The 21566-nt window shown below is 33.7% G+C and overlaps 1 protein-coding gene across 7 annotated transcripts in view; it reads left to right on the forward strand.

Moving 5' to 3' along the window:
* LOC113504804 (high affinity cAMP-specific and IBMX-insensitive 3',5'-cyclic phosphodiesterase 8) overlaps nucleotides 1–21566 on the forward strand; it is a 144708-nt gene that overhangs the window by 67944 nt on the left and 55198 nt on the right. For all 7 annotated transcript variants that reach the window (XM_026887280.1, XM_026887287.1, XM_026887314.1 and 4 more), the window contains 2 exons: nucleotides 7442–7507; nucleotides 11397–11602. In XM_026887280.1, coding sequence (XP_026743081.1) covers nucleotides 7442–7507; nucleotides 11397–11602 — 272 coding nt within the window. The remainder of the gene's footprint in view (nucleotides 1–7441; nucleotides 7508–11396; nucleotides 11603–21566) is intronic.

Consider the following 21566-nt stretch of genomic DNA (forward strand, 5'->3'; position numbering starts at 1 on the left):
GTTTTATATCAAATCATTACCGTAACTCACTTATTAAACTGTAAAACCAAAAGGATAATTAACCTACCCATATTCATACCACTCTATTAAATTCCAGCCCGATTGATGTTCCCCCGAATTCATTCAGAATTGCTATTGTTCTTCTTTGGCGTTTCAATGACAGTTATTGTGAACGATACTCTGTGAATGAAAATTTCCGATACGCCGATCTGTATGGAGGTAACTATTGCTAGGAATAATAGGAAGAGTATCGGATACAGTAGCTTGTTGCTGAGGAAATTAAGCTCAATATACAGACAGAACAGACTATGGGATAGAAAGGGATAGACAGTTTTCTTTGTTGCGAAATTCAAATGGTAGTGTTTTGTTTTAAAGTGGTTAATGATAAAACGACTGTATGAGTAGTTATCAATATACTCTTCTCTCAATTGCTTCGTTTGAAATACGGTATTTAAATGAAACCGGTAAGACAGCTAACCATAACTCACGTGTCTGGAAAAACCTAGGATGAAATTTACGCCATTAATCAGTTCAAACAATCAATAAATAAGATTACCTTGAGTTGTTTCCCGTCGCTTAAGCAATTATGATTCATTTGACAGATATAAGCCATTGATTATAGTTTACTTGATTTCAGTCGACTTCACAGAATCAGCAACATTAGATGATTTACATCTTTATTACAACGTAGTAAGATTGATTTTAGCATTACCATAATCAATTTATGTTCGGTGTTCCCAAGTAAAACATACTACATACCAACAGTTTGCTCATCGCTATAGGAACAGTTATCAAGTTTTCGCGTCAGAGATTTATCAATATTTTCATGATAATGACGCTTTACCTTACGACAAGTCGATGACGCAATGTTTTCATGATAATCTCGTTTCACATTCAAGATTGGATTCAGAAATCGCGTCAGACGTCAAATATTTTCATGATGACGTCAGAATATGAAAATACGGAAAAATAGATTTGAGTTTATCGTCCTACGTAAATTTTATGGGTATTTATAGGTTTAAAGTGTTTGGTTACTACAGAAAGAGATTATTTCTTTTAACGATTGTTTAGCAAGCATATGAAATTTTGCAAAGGCGAAAGTTACCATCTCTTTCGCTTTTTGAAAAAAAACTAACAAATAGATTAAAAAAAAGGCCACCTTAAACTTAAACTTCTTAAAAAAATATGTGTAGTATTTATGGCTATACCCCACATCAAGAGGCTATAAAAACAACAACATATTTAGTAAAATATTTCTAAGAACTATGTATTCCGCTTAATAATAGAAGTACCTATTATTAAACGTCCCCTAGCAACAATCCTTTTTTCATAATAGTTCGGCAGCTGGTTACTGAGAAATCATCAAACGAAATACAATAACAGTCCGCCCGGGGAATCGAAAAACAGCTCGTGAAATGTGAACGAAATATCCAACGTTTAGCCCCGGGCAATACGGGATACTGTCACACAACATACCTATATAGAGTACCACATATACGTACACTGTTAGTTTCTATGTATTTTTAGATATATCACCTTAAGTTACAAAGTGAGGGATGAGTTTGGCTTGTCTAACTCATGGTTAAAGACTCCTTGGTGTTGAGAACTTTTTATTAATCAACTTAACTCAGCCTATCCCAACCCTCTGCTAGATGTAGCCCTTATTTGAACATGTTACGCGATTTAAATAAATTATTAATTTATTTTTATTGTTAAAAAGTATTTTCCGCACTAATGAATTTAATCTTTGTGTCGCGGGGGGTTTCGCAAACATTCAAATCACGTGCACAAACTCAGAAACAGAACAAGCATTCGTGGATCACAAATGCTTGTCCTACGCTGGGATCGAACCTGCAACACGTGGCGCACAGTGGGTTTTGCGTGGTGACCACAAGCACTTCGTGCAGCAATTGATAATTCAATTGAAACCAATGACGTAAATGTTTACGTAAGAGTTACGTAAATTATATCTTGAAAAGAATGCCTGAAATCACAACAGGAAAATAATCGAGTTTTAAAATTATAGAATTTTATTAATAAAGATAATTTCTTATCTAGATAATATTAGGTATAATCATAATTAGATATTTTAATTGGAGTTATAATTGTATAAATTTTATTCAATTTTGAATTGCCAATGTCACTGCGCTATGACATTTCAAGGGCCTTTAATTTTTTAAAACCATGACTTGAACACAGTTTCTAATGACCCCCTTACGGGCAAGTAAACCTTTGGTTTAAACGGGCCTTTAAACCAGAGCTCCGATTCTGCTATTTACAATAGCCGATGAATGAATGGAAATTGGAGTAAATTTGACACTTTTTGTGTTCTCCTAATCGTTTAACGAAATCAAAAATTGGAAGTTCATTAAATTGACAGTTAGTGTTCCGCATCGTACTGAATGTCCAGTTATTGTGTCTACGAAATGCTTAGGATACAAATAGTGTTAATTTGAACCTATTTCCATTAATCGGCAATTGTAAGTAGCGAAACTGGGACCCAAATTGCCGATTGAGTCGCTTCAACATATTAAATTAGCAATATCATGAAAATAATTGGGGTTAAAATAAATTTATTTCTTATATTCACAATGTTCGCTAAAGATATTAACTTATAAGACCGCTATTTCTGTTTATGTTGCAAGTAATGTCACAGGTAATCTTTACCATCGAACAAACTAAACCTAGCTTGTATCTTAGAGATCTAAAATATGATAATAGAAATTCGAATGACATTTATATCCTTACATTACAAGTTTTCAATTCGTTTTCTATTACAACGTCTTATCCACGTTATTATTTCTTCGAAAACAAATGGCAATCAGGCAGTGTTATAGCCCAACCACATAATTATTTAAGGGTTCGTTTGTCAGTCCTTGTGGAGGTACTGAGCCCAAAGGGAGTGCTTCTAATTAACTATTGGCTGACGTAACGGGCAGAGGCAACATGAGATGTGGACCTCTATTGATTGATTTAATGATTTTAATTTAATTGATGCTGTTTTCGACTGTTTGTCTGTGTTTTCATTGTGATTGTCAGTTTATTTACAGCATACACATTAATTGTGACACATTCCCTGTGTAAAGAGGTTTATGTTAAAAAATAAACATTGCAACGATTAATTTTACAATTTAAAATAGCTGATGCGCGATTCTTTGTCCATCGTGGTTATGAAGAGGGTAAGTTTTAGATAGCGTTATGTTAGGTTTAGCTTCTGCACGCATTATAGTTCTCGTTTTAGTAACACATTAGATTTCATTACTGCTCTACTCCTATTAACTTAAGCGTGATCGGTGAAAAAGTTAACGATTATTTTCGTCGACTTAATAAAAATATTAAACTCATGATCGGCGTTTTAGGCGATAACTTGATACAACAATTTAACTTATTAAAAAGTTAGTAAATAATTTAACATTTCTTTACCTTTTTAATCTTCTTTCATAATGAAGTTTTTAAAAAGAATTTATGAGAGAACTTGGCTAGCAGTACCATCCTACCAGTCTTTCAAAAACTAAAGTAAAGCCCACATAAACGTAACGATTTAAAACCTACCTATCATTGCTTATTCAGCAATTATTCATTATATCATTAATTCATTACCAATGATTTGTTTACATAATCAAACCTGACCAGTAAATGACATTAATTTTAATTAATTCTCAATAGTCATTAATGTCGAATAGGCAATCCTGTACAGACAACAGCGTCGGAAGTCGTTAAACATTAATTTCCTGAACTTAAGTGCAATTATTTAGACATCAATGGTATTCAGACTGACTTTCTTAAGTGAAAGTTTTGATGTAATATTTGCGTATGTTATAACATTAATTGCTAAGTTAATGATTAATTTAGTTTTGATTTTAATTTTGTTTATCGTTAGACGTGTTTCTTCCACACCCTATCATGTCTGTACTTATTACGTCACGCAGTAATGCAATGGTAATTAATAAACATTTTTTACAAAAAAAAAACCAGAAAATATTAAAAATAATAATTGAGGATTTAGATTTTCTTTGAAACAGATTTATTTCTTGAATGTGTTAAAACAATCTTTACCGCCATAAACACAAAATAATGCTATCAATAAAGATCACGGTTAAGCAACGGTGTTATGGTCATAAAATTGTTGACTAATAAAATAAAAAACCCATCCCTACCAGTTGGTTTTTCATTAACCTTTTTGCACCTCCTACGTCCGTCCGATTCGCACTTGATCGGTTATTAAATACATCACTACATAGTATAAAACAAAGTCGCTTTTTCTGTCATCATGTTGTATGTCCCTATGAACGCTTAAATCTTTAAAACTACGCAACGGATTTTGATGCGGTTTTCAACAATAGATAGAGCAATTCTTGAGGAAGGTTTTAGTGTATAAGTTTAGGTTTTGTGTAAACTGACAATATTACAACGATATTAGTTAAACATGTCGGAAAAAATTAAGCCATTCGAGAGCTTTCCTCGAGAACGCTGCCAAAACCTTTTGAGTTACAACAAAACTATGTATGGCGGGTTTGTACCTCTTTAATAAATCTACAAAAAAGTCCGCGGTGGTATATGTCTATCTTACTAGTCTGGAGGTCAGAGTCTCACCTGAAAGATGCACTTGTAAAGTTCATAATAAAGATTTGTCATTGTCATTGTCATTGTCATCTTCCAAGGATAACCCACAATAACCATTTTTATGTGTTTTCTTTATACAGTAAAATTATGGGTTATTTACGAACCTATTTTTAACAATACAGTATTAATCCTTATCCAAATAAATAAGATATATTATATAGATATATTATACATGTAATATAGAACTAAATTGCCTTTTACACTACACCAAAAAAGTGAATAGGTAATGAGTTATCGTAATATTAAAATCTCCGCGCGAGAAATTAAAAATCGATGAAACGTAGCGAAGATATCGTTGGCATCTATATACTAATATACTTATACTAATATATAAAGCTGAAGAGTTTGTTTGTTTGTTTGTTTGAACGCGCTCATCTCAGGAACTACTGGTTCAAATTGAAAAAATATTTTTGTGTTGAATAGACCATTCATCGAGAGAGGTTTTAGGCTATATATCATCACGCTGCGACCAATAGGAGCGAAGAAGAAGTCATAACTTATATCTTCTAACCACGCAGACGAAGTCGCGGGCAACAGCTAGTAGAGTAATAAAATAAGGCCGCATTACTTTGAAACATGTTAGTAAGTAAGTATACAAAGAGTGTGCAGTTTGTCACCGCTTCATCTCATTTAGAGAGCACCTAAACCTCGTTTGAAAAGCCCTGAGGACACTCATACGTGATATTAAAACACAACACATTAAACTTAAATGAGTAAATAATTACTTTTTAATAAGTTTAGCAGACAGAACGTTCGTTAAAGTTGTGGTAACTTAATGTGTTTTTGTCGTTACATTGCGCTTAGATAGTCGTGTAAGTTCCTTTATTAAATTGTGATAAGGTATTCAAATATAAGTGCGGGAGTCTTTCATATTCCGATAACCAGTCTAACTAAAGGGTATTGTGTTGCCCTGGTAACTGGATTGAGGAGGTCAGATTAGCAGTCGCTCCTTGTAAAACACTGGTACTTAGCTGAATCCGGCTAGACTGAAAGCCGACCCCAACATATTTGGGACAAGGCTTGCCGATGATGATGCTGATGAAGTGCATATTCAAGCTTACCTACTTTTTTTATTGTTCCTAAATTGAAATTCTTACAAATAAATTTTTCTTTCTTTCTTTTTTTCTTAAACACAGATGAAGAATTGGGTGCCGTAAAAACCTCGCAACTTATCTATAGATTCTTTGAACTCTTTCACACATCTTAATGCCTATAAATAAATTGGTCATTTTAATGTCTAACACGAGGATCGCTAAGAGATTAACACTCTAGGGATGTTAAGATGAGAAGTCTAGCCTTAATAGTTTTACAGACTTTGATAAGCCGCCTAACTGATATTAACTTTGTTTCCGTATACCGGACCTGGTTTGGTCCCGCGAGGGTTGGCATGTTTAAGTATGGTATTTGTTCCGAGAAAAATCCATTGACAGGCACAATTTTAATGTTTTAAAAAAATGATTATGAAAGTGTTATGCCAATAAAGTCAAATGCTATTGGAATCAATTGCATGCCAAATGTGTCTGTTATTATAAAATTAACTGCTTATACATAATAATAATCAGCATTATTTAATTTATTACTAATTTTATTTTTACTTAAGCATCATGTTTTCTTCCATTGCATTGAATGAGATGCATAATTTTCCAAATGTAATATTTTCACTCATGAAAATACATTTATGAATAAAAATATTATTAAACATGTTGGAGTGAATGTTAAGCGCAAATAAATCCTTAATCCGCGGACTTAACTAGATATAAATTTAATGTTATAAAACAAATTATAATGATATATCAGAACTGAATTTTGCAGTTTTTGTATTAGCAATTTTTAGCTTATCTATATCTTCAATAATTAAACAACGGCACCTACCTACAGATAGCATATTTAATAATACTTCCTCACATCTATCTCTGTTTAAATATTTGTGACATTACAAAGTACTCGCTACTAACAGACGCAAGATGAATTACATCTCATTTCCAATTGCTTTGACGCTGGCCCAATACCAATATCGTTATGTACCGATACTCGTCAAATTGACTTAAATATTTACCCTGGATACTTTCCTCTAACTTTGTGAAATTTAATATGTATTATCATGTAATTTTTGAGCAATCGTTTGGAAATATACACGGTGATTTTTGAGTCGTCTTACAAAAGCAGCCCAGTTCATGTATCCAATGACAAGAACACTGGAGATTTTAATAAATTTAAAATGCAATTTTTATTCAATATTATAATGCAATTCGTAGCTTTTTAGAAACACAGCTCTGTTGCGAGCGCGGTCCGAGCCTTGTACAAATTGCAATGGTGAGGGGCGCGGGCGGCGGCGTTTTATCATTTTTAAGAGTATATTTCAGATTTCTCTTGTTTTTATTTTTCTTCGTACTTACTATCTTAGTTGATGATAAAAAAAAAAATCGCGCCTGGGGGTATTTTACGTCGGATACATGAACTGGGCTGCTTTTGTAAGACGACTAAAAAATCACCGTGTATATGTATGTTGCTATGATAAATACTTGCTTAAATTGTATTGAATATCGAAATTTTATTTGAATTTCCTATCTAGGCAATTTTATTTCGTTAGGCTTAGTTTTATATTTTAAAATATTACCATGCACACTTTAGTGTTTTAATAATGAAAAATACTCAATTTTTATTAAAAGTTGATATTTTTACAAATAACGCCTCTCCTCTTTTATAGGTGTCTTTATATCTATTTGAGGTTATTACACTAATTTTCTATTTTCCATAGAGTAAACATTTAGTTAATCTTCTGTTAATGTATATTACACGGAAGTATCTCTCTTTGCAGAACAGGTCGCCGCCGCCCGCGCACATCCCAAATGCTATGCTGTACACTCCGCCGGAACCGCTAGAGGTAAGATATATCTTAACACAGTACCTAATCACTTAACTAAATTACGGCGAAAGCACTTCAGGTATTGTAGCCCAAAATTCCTTTTTTTTAAACGATTCCCGCTTTAAGAAAATTAATCTTTGAGACACACAAAAAGACACCCAAACTCAGGTCATTCGTGGGTCACACAAATACTTCCACACGTCGCGTTCTGAGGGTTTGGCGAGGTGCCGTCAACCACTCGGCTATCCGTGGGCGAGGAAATAAAGATTGCTAGATAAAAATGAAATAAAAACCCTCTTCTCGTGGAATTTAAATTTCCCTATATCAAAATCTGTTCAGTAATTTAGTTGTTAGCGCCTAACAAACAGAATGACAGACAAAAGAACTTTCCTATATCTTATAAGAGCTAATATTAAGAAAAAAGTTAGAAGTCTTTAAAATCAGTTGTAACTTGTAGGTACAGTTTAAGAACCCTCGCAACTATTCCATATATAATTAACGCACTGCTCCTATTAATTATAGCGTGATAAGGCTTATTATAACCTTCCTCAATACATGCTCTAACACTAAAATATTTTTTCAAATCGGACAATTTCTGAGAAAAACGCTTTAAATCAGACTTCAGCTTTATAATATTAGTAGGTATATAGATTTCCGTAAATAGATTTAATCTTAAAATATCGCTATCCCTTAGTAATTGGATGGGCCACGCGCCCTCGACGCGGCGACGGTCGTCCCAATTAGATCAATACGTGAAGGAGTACTGAGGACCAACACTCGAAGACTTAGCACATACTCCTCATTGTTGACCGAGCTTTGCGGATAACTTCGAAAGATGCCTTTAATTAGGCGACTAATTTGATAGAACATGTTTGGAGTTTTTTCATAGTAACTATCGTGAGAATGACTAAATTATTTTTCATTTAATTTATTAGGTAAATTAAAAAAATATTTATCGGGATTGCCCGACTCGCTCGCCCGCCGCGTCAGCTCATGATTAAGGACTCCGGTTGGGTCCGAAACTAGTCGGTCGAAATAAAAACCTTCTTTTGATGTTATTCCCCGAATGTAGAACTTTAATGAATACATCTCATTAAGTTTATAATTGCCTTCTTTATTACCCTTAACAACGCGGTATCAGAAATTCATGTCACTATTAAAACTAATGACGATTAGATTTCACGTGACATTTAAGACTTAGTATTGTCTAATTACAGTAATTAAGTAATATACAAACACCTTCAGCAGAAGTTTTTGGTTTAAAATAGTATATCTGTAAATCTATAGAAAAATGTACTCATCAAAGATGGAAAATTATATGAAAAAAGGGAGCTTATAACGTCACTTTTCGGTGATAATTAGATTTCAGCTTATCGTATCTTCTTCTTTGATTACCCGAAAGAATTTTTTTTTTTGGAAATCTCTACGTGATCTAACGAAGTTCTTTTTTTGAGTCAAAACAACCTATTTCAAAAACTGACGTATGCGAGTAACTACAACGTACAACCTGAAGCGTTGAATACGAAGGTAGGCGACCTTCTTATTCAACTCTTCAGGTTTTTGCTTTTTGCTCAACTAAAACAGTAAATTATTCTTCTAAATTATTATTATTTTTCTAAATAAAAGCAGAAACATGAAAATACACTCTATAATAATTTAGTATTGTTTTAAAACACATCAATGTAGTTTATATGTAATGGAAGTGTGCCACCAACTGCCATTAGCAATTAACATTGGCAACACCGTCAATTAAAATATTTTGACTCAATTTGTGGCAACCTCGCGCGTCGCGGTACTTTTGAATCACTATAAAACTACTATATTAATTTAATTATGACCATATTAGTGGGTGCTTTCATTTTATTATATTTTTTACATTTTCCAAAACATGTTTCTGTTGATTTTGCCGAAAAGATGTTGAAAGTAAATATTTTACTACAATTATTAAATACGTGATACACCGTGTATGGTCCTTTACATTATACCAACCTGTATGTCGAGAATCCCGCATTAGCGACGACTTATACAACTACTGCTACACTTAAATTAAACATTGATTTAGAATAAATTATATTCATTGTGCCTACTTATTCAATTCTCTGCATTTTTGAGCTGAAAGACCGACAACATTATAATTGCCATAAAAAATATTTTCTCATACCTACACAGACAAAGTCCCAAGCAAAAGCTAATATAAGCTACAATCATAATATTCGTGGAAGTAGAAATGTCATTAGTGCGCGGTAAATGAATTACGATGGGTCCACCTAACGAGAATGTCTGCTGAGAGCCTTACCGAAGCGGGAATGTCTTCCAAATTTAAATGAGTCGATGACAGATCTTTTTTTAATTGACGCGCCATTTTTTTTTTAATGTAGCAGTGACAATAATTATGATGAAGTACGCATATATTTAAAAATATATTAAATAAGGAAGGTTTGAAAAAGTGCCTTTTACGTTATTATGCAAATCCAAACAGATAAAGTGCTAAGCGCATGCCTTGGGGGAAAACAAAAATGTAATAATCAAATGTCCATTAAAAATACATTTATATGAGCGCTCACCGTTTTGTTATGTAATTTAAATTGTACATTAGCATTTGGCATCAACGTACCATTTGCATAACATTACCTAATGTAACCCTACCCGCTGTTACACCTGAAGAGGAGGCAGACATAATAGAATAGGATTGGATAGTTAGCAAACGCACTAATCTCAGGAAATTTCTTTTTTTTTTCATTGAGTGTGTTGGTTATGCCATTATTGACAAAGCGTATATGTATAACATGCCAGCGGTATTCTCCGAAAAGTGTAAAAGGAAAGAACATGGCCGATTTTTGTCAGTAAATGACATCTTCCGCTCAATCGAAACCGGGAGGAGTCATTTGATGATTTCCTATCCGAAAAAAAGTATAATAACATCGCATAGAAACTAATAGAGGCGAAAATAATAATAGTAAATCATTTTATTATCAGGCTACTAAAGCCCATAGACATATACCTTACAGACTAACATAGATATTTGCGAAAAGACCGAGAGACAGAAACTCAGTCGAACGTTATATAATGTGGGTGAATTGGTTCATTTTTCCTTTTTTTTGTGCTCAAGGCAAGACAAACCGACCGCTGAAGATTGTTACTCACTGCTCACTACTGTGACTGTAGGGCAGATAAAATAAAAATAATCCGGAAGTAATTATTGCTACGTATGAATTTGATAACGATCATGTTTAGAGATTTAATTATTAGAAAATTATCATATTAACTTGATAAAATTGAGATTATTTTATAAATATCTAAAAATATTGGGATTTCTAAAAACATGCCATTATTTGGAATAAATAAAATTAATACGTTGTACCTTATTGGTTTTTTTACGCGTTTACGACACAAGAACTATTACCAAAATGCTATCAAAATACAGCATTTAGCTGAAAAGATTATAACTTAGATTTAGGTACTGAAGGTCTGCCGCCACGTTTAAAAGATATTTTTTTTATGGTTGTAGACGCAAAACAGCGCAGCGTAGAACGGCATCTCTCAATAATACTTAAAGACGAAGCGTTCCTGTTATTGAATGTATTTTTATAAAAATCTAAGAATTCTCTGGCGATGTTATGAAGGCTTACAAGTTACCAATAACCTTTTACAAAAGAATTATTAAAGTTTCAGGAAGCATTACCGTGTAGTGCACTGTTGCTTCCATAACCGCAAAAACTTTACTTTAAGCAGTGAATATACCCCAAGAAATAAACAAGCAATTTTTTTCTGTATAGCCTGCTTTAGGCCCCACTAGGCAAAGGCTCTTCCAGACCTACATATCTATCTTTTGCAATTTCTTTCTTCGTATACAATAACTATCTACAATTAAATAGCTATAATCTAACATAGTATATTTTGTCGGCAGTTGCTATGCGTGTTTCCGGAGCGTGCATCGCGCGTGTGCGCGGCGGCGTGCTCGGCGGTGGCGCGCGCGGGCGGCGAGGCGCGCTCGGTGCGGAGCGCGCGCGACGCTCTCGACGCCCTGAGGCGCGACTCCGAAGCCAAGTTACCGCATGTCATCGTGGTTGACGCGCGGCAGCCGCAGACGCTTGACGCACCTTTGCTTGCCAGGTTTGTATTACTACAGATAGTTCATTACGTCTTAGTTCATAACGGTTTTCTGTCACGGGATAACTTTATGGGAAAAGACCCGGTCCTTTTTAAAGGCGTGCACTGGGCACCGGTCCAACATGCAGGGGCCTTGTATGTTTTTAAGTAATATTAGATATTATTGATGGGGAAGTGTGATACACGGCGTAGAGCGGCATCGTTCTTCCACAGCCACAATAATATTACTTATATTATAATTGTTTTTGGATACTTTTCTCCATAAAATATGGTGAGACAGTTCAAAAACGGCTAGAATTAATTTTGTGAATTACTAATGGATACACTGTTAACACGGGGAAGTCAAATATAATAAGCGGTTGGTCAGAACGATTCTTGAGTGATGCTCTTGAAAATCTATCTGTCTCTATGCTGGAGTTACAAGGGTGACATTTTCCTGATTGTATTTTTTTAATAAGACCATTAGCCATTCTGCATTTTACGTTGAAACCGTTTATCCCAAAACAACTATGTATTGTAAACTACAACTGAAATTGTATCCTGTATAACAACCAAAACAAAACACTGTCGTACAAACCAACCTTCAAATACCTCGTCAACACAAGTTGTTACAAACCGTACTGAATCCTAGACTATCATGAGCGGGACTTGCGTTCTGTATTGTACCGAACATAATTTGCGTCCGGCCGCATCAAATTGGACATGGTTGGTGCACTGCGCGGGCAAATTAAAGTGCACGGCTAGTGCCGGCGCGCGATGGAACGAGGGCTTTGCTTTGCCATGTCGATGTCGATGCGAGTAATAGGTAGGTAGCTAGTTAACAAAAAAATTTGTTCAATGAACTGAAATTGAAGTCAAGCCGACTTTCATTCAGTTTTTGGGTAGTTTAACTTTCTTAAAAATGTAAAATTTGAAGTTATGTTTTCGCGTCGTGTACAAATGTTATGAACGAATATTTCTAGATTGATTTTCTCTTAATTCCAATGAATTTGTTGTTGCTTGCAATATTTGCCTCGTATTTTTTTAAACATACGTAATTAATTTGTACTAAAATAAGGATATACAGATATAAGACACGAAATCATTGTTGGAAATCATTTTAATTTACATTATTTGTATTATAAATCATTAGTAAAAATATAAGTTTATTATGGAAGAGAGGTTTCCTCCATTACAGCTTTTTTACGCCTAAAACGAGTCCCCAATCATATCTGAAGTATTTTTTCTGGTAATATCAATAAACTATTTTTTATTTCATTCAATTTTACCACAAACTTGCTTTTACCATACAAAGGGGTTTCAGTGAGCGGCCAGCCGCCAATACGGTGAAGCTTTTACCGGCCGCCATTTGACAAAGGATCCTTCAGTTTCAGTACACAACTCACTTACGTAGCGGTTTATTTACAGCAAAATATGTTTTTGTAGTACCGTATCTAAAAGGTGAAAATAGAACCCAGTTATTAAGGCTCCTTTATCTGTCTACACAAGGCTATATTTCATAATCAGTCATAGTCAGATGACGATCAGAATTTACAGTAAGATTTTGAATTCAATCCACTCCACTCCAATTTTCGACGGCCGTATCAAAACAGATTCTCTTGTCAAAAACAGGTCATCACTATTTTGTAATATAGAGCGAAGTTTTACTTGCACCTCAACAAAGTTTCTGCTTAAAAAGTGAATAGTACAGAGTAGCTTTTAAAAAGCAATAGTCGTTTGTTCTCCCAATATTCCCTCTATTCCACTCATGTTTACTAAAACAAAATGTCACAGTCACTCTTTGTTTTAGGTTAAAAATCTCTGTTACCAAATCTATTCGGTTCACTTTTTGGAAAATATCGCGTCCATTTATATTGTGCAGCTTTGTGATAGTGTACCGAATATTTTATTATTTTAACGAAGTTAGATTAAAAGGGAGAGATTTTTTTTTGAGGATATATACAACCTTTTGGCTGTAGGTTTCGGGACCAATTATTTCCTCCTCATATTCAAAAACCTTCAATAGATAGAACTGATATTTAAAAAGAGAAGATAAAAATTGTATAAATAATTCGAACAAAACTCGTTTATAAATCCCAGTAAAAAAAAAACAAAATAACTCTTATAAATAACAAAATAGCAACTTAATAAATTCCATGAAAAATCCTTTTAATCAGCGCATATTTCGATAATTCAAATAGGTACTCAAAAACATTATAAAAAACGCAGTGACAGCTGTCTAATAAAACTGATTATGATTAAGAAGGTGGAAAGGATTTAAATGGGCTTGTGCTCCGAGAAAATTCAGCCAATATTGGATAAGTACATTTCCATCGCTACCAATTACGGTAACTCTTATCGTAAGGGTCTGATTGTGCATTAGCTCTAAGTAGAAATGTAAAAGGTTCTGTTATTTACTGTATACTTGCAAACTTTTTCAAGTAGACGTACCTGTGTTTAACAAGGTATCTTTAAAAATAATATTTTTCTTTTCTGCTGTACAATATCTACGAAATTATGAAAGTATTTTGTATGACAATATATGTCAATACTTAGATACTTAAACAAACATCTCGTGTCTTAATCATCTTCAATTCATAAAGTAATGTTTCCAAGGATGTTGACATCATAACGCGTGACGTAACCAAGTATTAAATACCCAAATCTTCAGCCAACAAGCCAATTGATTATTGCTTATTACCTCTAACTTGGATCTAATTCGGGCCGATTATTTCTGATGGAATAATGAGCTTGTTGTCTGTGCCGTATTCAAACGAGTACAACCTTGGTGCTCGATCGAACGCAATTTATGTTTCGAATACATTTTGTTGGAACTGGAATTGTATTTTTTTTTCTTTTATTTATTTGGCCTGTTCCCGTTTCAAATCAATATTATTTTTAATGGTTTAGTTTATGTGCTTTAAGAATTATTGTCTAAATAAATGTGTAATTAGGAGTATCTAGGAACTAAACTAACCTAATATTTACATTTTGAAAGCTATATCAATATAAAAAGAAAAATATGCATTATTTACAAATTATAATTAGTTTAGTTCCTAGATACTCCTAATTTTAGATAATGAAGATTAACTTTGTTTTTCCCAATAAATGTGTAATTTAGATATTATATTTAAAGAAAGCCGTAATTAGGGTCACGTATGTCACATCTTTGAGGATATAGTACAAAACAAAGCACAGTCATATATTTCCTGTTTTGCGAGTCAACTAAACATTGTCCAACTTTTCCATCGCAATAGTCAACATTACGTCCCATTCGCGTTCAATATGGCGGAATAAAAAAAGTATTTTTATGAGGATACGTCGTCCCCGGTACTTTGTATGCCCCACACTTGCTCACACAAGATTCCCATTAATGTCGCCAGTGTATTAACTTTTACCCGAATTCGAAGGCTGAATTTTTTCGATGGGAGACTTAACTGTTGAGAAATGTTCGTTTTTAATATCGGCTTTGAGTAACTTGTTTATTGATCCTCTTTAGCTTTGATGGTTTTATCAGCGAAGCTCTCAAATTTATAATAGAATCATGGGAATTGCACCTCAGTGATCTTTGGTTCCGTCAGTAGCCGAAACAGTCAGATCACGGGTCTATAAGATGTAAAAGGTATAAAAAAACATCGCTAAGTCGAGAAAATATCTGTACCGTGCAACAAGTTGATTTTTATGAAACAGTAGTTCTAAATTCTAAATCCCAAAAAAATCAAAAAGATAATCACTAAAACAAAGGTAACTCCATCGAAATGAACTATTCAAATAACTAATATAACATAAAGTAGTAAAGCCTACATTGAAATATAAATCCGAGATCTACCTACACCGGTGCAGCCGTATTCAGGCATTACACAAAATACCTCAACTGATGGAGCTGTTCCAGGAAAACGGTATATTTTAAAAATTCCATTCAATCCAACATTTCCTACATTTCTGTTCCCCGCATTCGATGCCCTTGTATCAGTATATACCTTATTTTGCATTCGATCATGCGGAGAAAATATTGGATCGAATTGAAACTAGATGAAGTATTATGTGGATATAGTTCTTCTTTTCTTTTCAGGTAGAGTTTTGAGTTCAGAGTAAACTTTTGTTAAATGCTCATCTCAAATAACAAATTCAATAATGTATGCTTAAGTTTGTAATGCCGTATGCAGAAAAAACACTTTTAATAGTAACTTTCGAGACGATGATTCATATTAAAATGATGTTAAGGTTTACTCACGTATATTTGTCGGGATTGCGCGACTAGTTCTGGACACAGTCGGAATCCTTATCCATTTCAGCCAGCGAACCAGCTGACAAAATTGGCTATTCGACATTTGTCTTAAAATAAAAGACACATTTACTTCTTATGTTAAACAAAATACGACAAAATTAAACAACAAATACGCAGATTAAGTAAGCTTCAAACAAATCTCAATTTTGAATCAAAGAAAACACTTTCCTGTTATCTCGAATAACATCTCACCACTTTATAAACTAGCAAAATTAGTTGCATTAGTTCATCGTACTTAATTCCTCTTGAAACAAACAACTGTTCTTTAAGTTAAGAACATTCGGAAAATAAAAGATTTCGCGTAAAGTTGTAATAACTACTAAGTCGGAAAAGTTCTGGAAATATTGTTCATTTTAGTTTTTATCTCTTTGCTGTGGTTACACTAGTTTTCTTTTCGTATGCTTATACTACAACCTCATGTCAAAATTCAAGACGAAGTTGGTTAAAACACCATTAAAAGAATCTCAGTTACGCTAATTTTATCACGAAGTTTTCCTTCTCTTTACGTCGGTTAAAAGTTAAAACATCACATTCACAAATAATATAGCTTGCACTTGTTTACATAATTTTCAAAAACGATTCATTTTTTTCTGAGTTTACCCCTAACAAGGACACGAATTTGCAAGATTAACTTCTTTTTCTTTGTGTCTGTGCTTAGTTTAGCACTAGGCAATACTTCTAATCTTCGGCGTCTTAACTTAACACTCCTAAATCCCACACATTTACAATATAATTATGTATCTTATTTGAAACGGAGTGACTTCATACAAATTTAAAATTAAGTTATCAATAAATGAGTAGCAGGTAATCTTAAATAAATTAAGAATCATTCAAATTAATACCATTTAGAAATTGAGTTGAGAGTGCTTTGATCAAATAATTAAATCGAATTTCTTGAGTCGCAGAGCAATACAGTTGGATAAAGGCAGTGTTTTACTTAACAGTCGTCCTCAAGTATTTTTATTTTATTTCAATTTCCTAAAAGACGAACCGAGAAGGTATTTCCAGAAAAATCTTCACTTTTCTTTAATGCTAAGACGGAGTAATAAAAAACCTTTTAGCACGGCTGTTGTGAAAAATTAATGACGACACCTAGTGACGTCTTGGAATACTTTTAAATATTAACGGTCATAAGTGGATTTCATCGTGCTTTACTTATTTACGTAGCCCGGAAAAATCTGTGTGTCTATCAAAATAAAAGATGGAATTTTTGATACGTCGAGTCAATTATTTACATGCGACACGTAAACAAAATGTGGCGGGAAAACCACAGATTAAAATACTGTTGGGGGTTTACTTTTTTTTTACGCAAAGGCAGCACGCTATCCTGCCGGCTGAATAATTCAAGCACATGCGATCGCTTCGCAACATGCTACATAGTTCTTGGCACCCCGGCGACAGGTTAATTGCTACTGTAAATATGTTTGCTCCATGTTTTAAAGCTATTTGAAAAAGCCATTGAAAAAGTTTATAGCTGCAATTTAGAAAATTAATGTTAAATTAACTTATGGATTAAAAAACATGGCGTCTTTTAATTAACTTGTTAATTTTTCTTATTGCAGGTCTGCAAAAAAAGATTAGCTTCAAATAAGCAATAATTTTGTACTTTACTGTTATAAATAAGTATGTGTCCTTTTTTAATCTTTTGTGTCACGTACATAAATATTAAATAAACGAAACACCAATAACTAAAAGTATACTGTAAAATTTAAATTTTAACGTATCAAACCTTATTCCTGATAAAAATCCGCTTCCTATAAATTGAAACTCGACGTGAAAATACAAACATGACAGACAACCAATCATTTTAACACAACAGAGAGCTTCAAGCTTGTATTTTCAATTCGAACTTAAACGCCATTCATTGAAATTGATGACACCTTCATACTCCCCTTAACATGACATAACTGCAATTTAATTGCATCAAAGCTGTTTACACCTTGCCCCATGGAATTAAGATTGAATTTCAATCGAGAGATCGTCTATAAATTTTTATGGGCTTAAATATTCATTTTCATTTTGCAAGGCAATGCATTCGTTCTAGTGGACGCGGAATTTGATTTAGCGTCTTTCATATTCTGGTTTAAAATGGATGATGATGTTATTAGCGATTCATTCGTGTTCGTTCATTCATTGATGAACGAATTACTACCTAGATTAAGTGGAATTGTGAACGTAAGATCTTTCATTGTTCCATTCTCATTGCCTACTCAATACTACTCATCCAATACGCATTATGATAAAGTACCTGCACAGATATATATTATATACCACCATTATCCAACATCCTAGCCTCTTTCAAACTGTTGGGATTGCGCAGTTTAGTTCTAGTGTTTGACTTGGTGCGACTGCTTGTCTGACCTCCTTAACCCAGTTACCTGGACAACAAGAATCCCTTAGTCACACTTAACGACTGTCAAAGATGTATTAATAACATCAGGAATCCACAATAAAAGTGCCTTAAGAAACGCGGTCGAACTCGTTATGACACACATGGCCACAAATCAACATAGCAACCGTATCAATATAGTTTCACCTATGATCGATCAACTGGTTTACTTATAGTTTCGCCACAAGCTCCTCCACAGCTATCTTTTCAAAATAGTTTTCATTCCCATTCCTCGGAACGCCAGCTTAGCTCATACAGCTCATAATAGGATGCCTCACTAGTATGGAGTAACTAAGATAGCCCATATGTAAGTAGCCATACACAAGCGGAATGAAGGAATCCAACCCTATTGACAATTGACCCAGCACATTTCCAATCGAGGTAAATTTCGTTCAATCGTAAAAGCGAATTACGGATTAAAATACCAACATGTTTTGCTCTATATCTTTTTGTAGAGTATACACGCTCGTTTTTAGGGTTCCTTTATCAATGGTAAAAACGGCACGTATCTCATGAACTGTGATAGCTGATGAAGTTGACTTCTTCCCAGTTTATGCATGTACAAACTAGCTGTTGCCCGTGACCAGAACGCCGCTAAAAAATGATCCTGCGGGATCATAAAATCGGTAAAAAAATTATCCTTTATGTTAATCCTGGTTTTAAATCAGGTCACGTCTTAATCCGTTCAGTGGCTTTTGCGTGATAGAAGAACAAACATCCATACATAAAAACATCGTGTTTATAATATTACTAAGATAATAGGATAATAAAAATAAAGATGTCAAATAAAATAAAAATCTTTACTTCACAACAGTTTTACAATACATACATGAAATTACCGAGGTCTCCACACTAGACATGCCTGTATCGTGGGGTCCCAATATAAAAAAGTATTTGTGGTTTTATATTTTATTAGAGATTAAAACAGGAACAAATAGGTATCATATCTTCTTCTAATATATAAAATTCCCGTGTCACGACGTTAGTTACCGTACTCCTCCGAAACGACTTAACCGCTTTTTACCAGATTTTATAACCGTATTCAGTAGGTCTGAGAATCGACTAACATCTATTTTTCATACCCCTAAGTGATAAGGGTTGCTCACACAAAAAAAAAATATTTTATTTTTTGGACGAAAGTATTTGTTTTTATTTTTATTAGAATGTGGCATTAAAAATACAAACAACTAGAAAAAAAATATTCGGCAAAACAACGTTTGCTGGGTCAGCTAGTCTCAGTATAAAATAATTAAAACGATATCGGATACCGTATTCAAATTAGTTTCAGAACACAAATACTGAAACCACAAACCGACCCATTATCCTATCGACTAACAGAACAACAGTATATCTAAATGTATCATTAATATTGTTATGAACTACCTCCATACACCACTGTTTGTTTGTTCCGCTTAACCTCTAAAATGGCTGGAATAATTTCGAGGAGACTTTTATCGGCAACTACTTTTAATTTTAGAAAAAAATATTACTCTATTTATTTTATCTGATCTAAAAGCGTCCCAAGTAAGTTCAAACTTCAATTTCCTATAGAAATAAATAAGAAACTAACTCCCACACTCTAAGTTCTTAATGAACAACCCCACGTCAGAGGAATCAAGTGAAGTTGCAATGAGCTTCGTCTCAAGGAGGTTTAACTATTGAGGCAGTTGAGCGTGTGACGTCATCAGGTGCCTTTGACAGGGAACTAATGAAATGGGCCATTGCTGCTGTTTACAACGATGTCGACTGTTGCTAGGCAGTTTGTAGACTTCAGGTGTAGGTGGAGGAATTAACGGGGTTTTTGTTGTGTTAAATGCCTTTTTTTATATTGAAAAATTTGTAGGTCTGTTGTTTAGTTTGGGCTTTTTTGTTCAATTCAATGGAAATATTTAGACCTTAAACTCGAAATGGAATAAGTCTTACGTTTACATTTTAATTTAATTGTAAATATCCGCTTTATGCGTATTAAATAATATAAATGTATGTGCTAAATGGTGTTTTTCGTAACAAATACAGTTCGAAAAGCTGTCAACAAATTTTCAGATGTTTTGTTTTAAAACTTCTTTAAAATACATATAAAAAACTGTATCATAATTGGTATAAAAATGAAACATAAAATGGCCTCATTAACAATGTGTGAACAATCTAATTTTCATTTCAATGAGGTTACTAGTTTTTGTAGTTACTGGGGTGCGCTATTTACAAAACACTTTCACAGCAAAACTTTAGGGCAAACAATACCTCACCGTCAGTTACCCCTTACCACCACTTCAACTAAAACTGGTACTGGTGTGGACACGAGACGCCGCTATACAGTGTGTAGCGCGCTATCTCTCTCCCACAACTGCTACAAAACTACTTTCATGTATCGTGGTATGCTTTCTGCCCTCACAACTGTGAAATTCAAATAAAACCTCCAACTCTGACAGCCGACTATTTAACTCAACAAATTAGTGAAAACTCCCTTAGACTTCGTGCAAATATGAAATGGAAAACCAAATAATATGAGTCCCGAAGCAAACCTGGAGTTAGACCCACGTAGAGAGTTCGTTTGTTGTACTTTTGTATGGTTTAAGGATTGGGATGATTGATTTAAGGATGGTACATGAATTATATACTAGACTAGTTGTTGCCCGCGTGTTCGTCCCCGTGGGTAGAAGATATAAGTTATGATTTATACCTGCCCTGTTTTTTTCACATTTTCCATTGTATCTTCGCTCCTATTAGTCGCAGCGTGATGGTTTATAGCCTAAAGCCTTCCTCGATGAATGGTCTATTCAACACAAAAAGAATTTTTCAACTTTGACCAGTAGTTCCTGGGATTAGCGCGTTCAAACAAACAAACTCTTCAGCTTTATATATTAGTATAGATAATTTAAGTAAGAAGACACTTCAGTCATTACCTATAAAAGTTAAGATCGAGTTTCTTATACTAAAACAGATATTAGACTCAAAGTGTAACGTGACTTTTACGACTTCAGAAATATTAACATAATAAAGGAAAATATCGCATTAAGTAATTTGAAGAGATTATATTTTGTAAACGAAACTTTCAGACGTCAATGAAAACAAACCCACATAAAATTAAAAAAAGAGTTTTGACCTTGGTCGAAATTGACTAAGTTATATGTATGTATATGAGTATCAAATTAGACCTTTATACATTGTAGAGCGAAATAAAGTATTGAGTAGAAAATTTTCGGATGCAGTTCATTATCGTATCGGATATGGATATTACATGTTTTTGGTTTATATTTGGTTTTGAATAGTTTCATTTTAAATAACTCTTTTTCAAAGGAAGCTGTAAAATG

The sequence above is a fragment of the Trichoplusia ni genome, chromosome 2, assembly GCF_003590095.1.
Source record: "Trichoplusia ni isolate ovarian cell line Hi5 chromosome 2, tn1, whole genome shotgun sequence".
Lineage (NCBI taxonomy): Eukaryota > Metazoa > Arthropoda > Insecta > Lepidoptera > Noctuidae > Trichoplusia > Trichoplusia ni.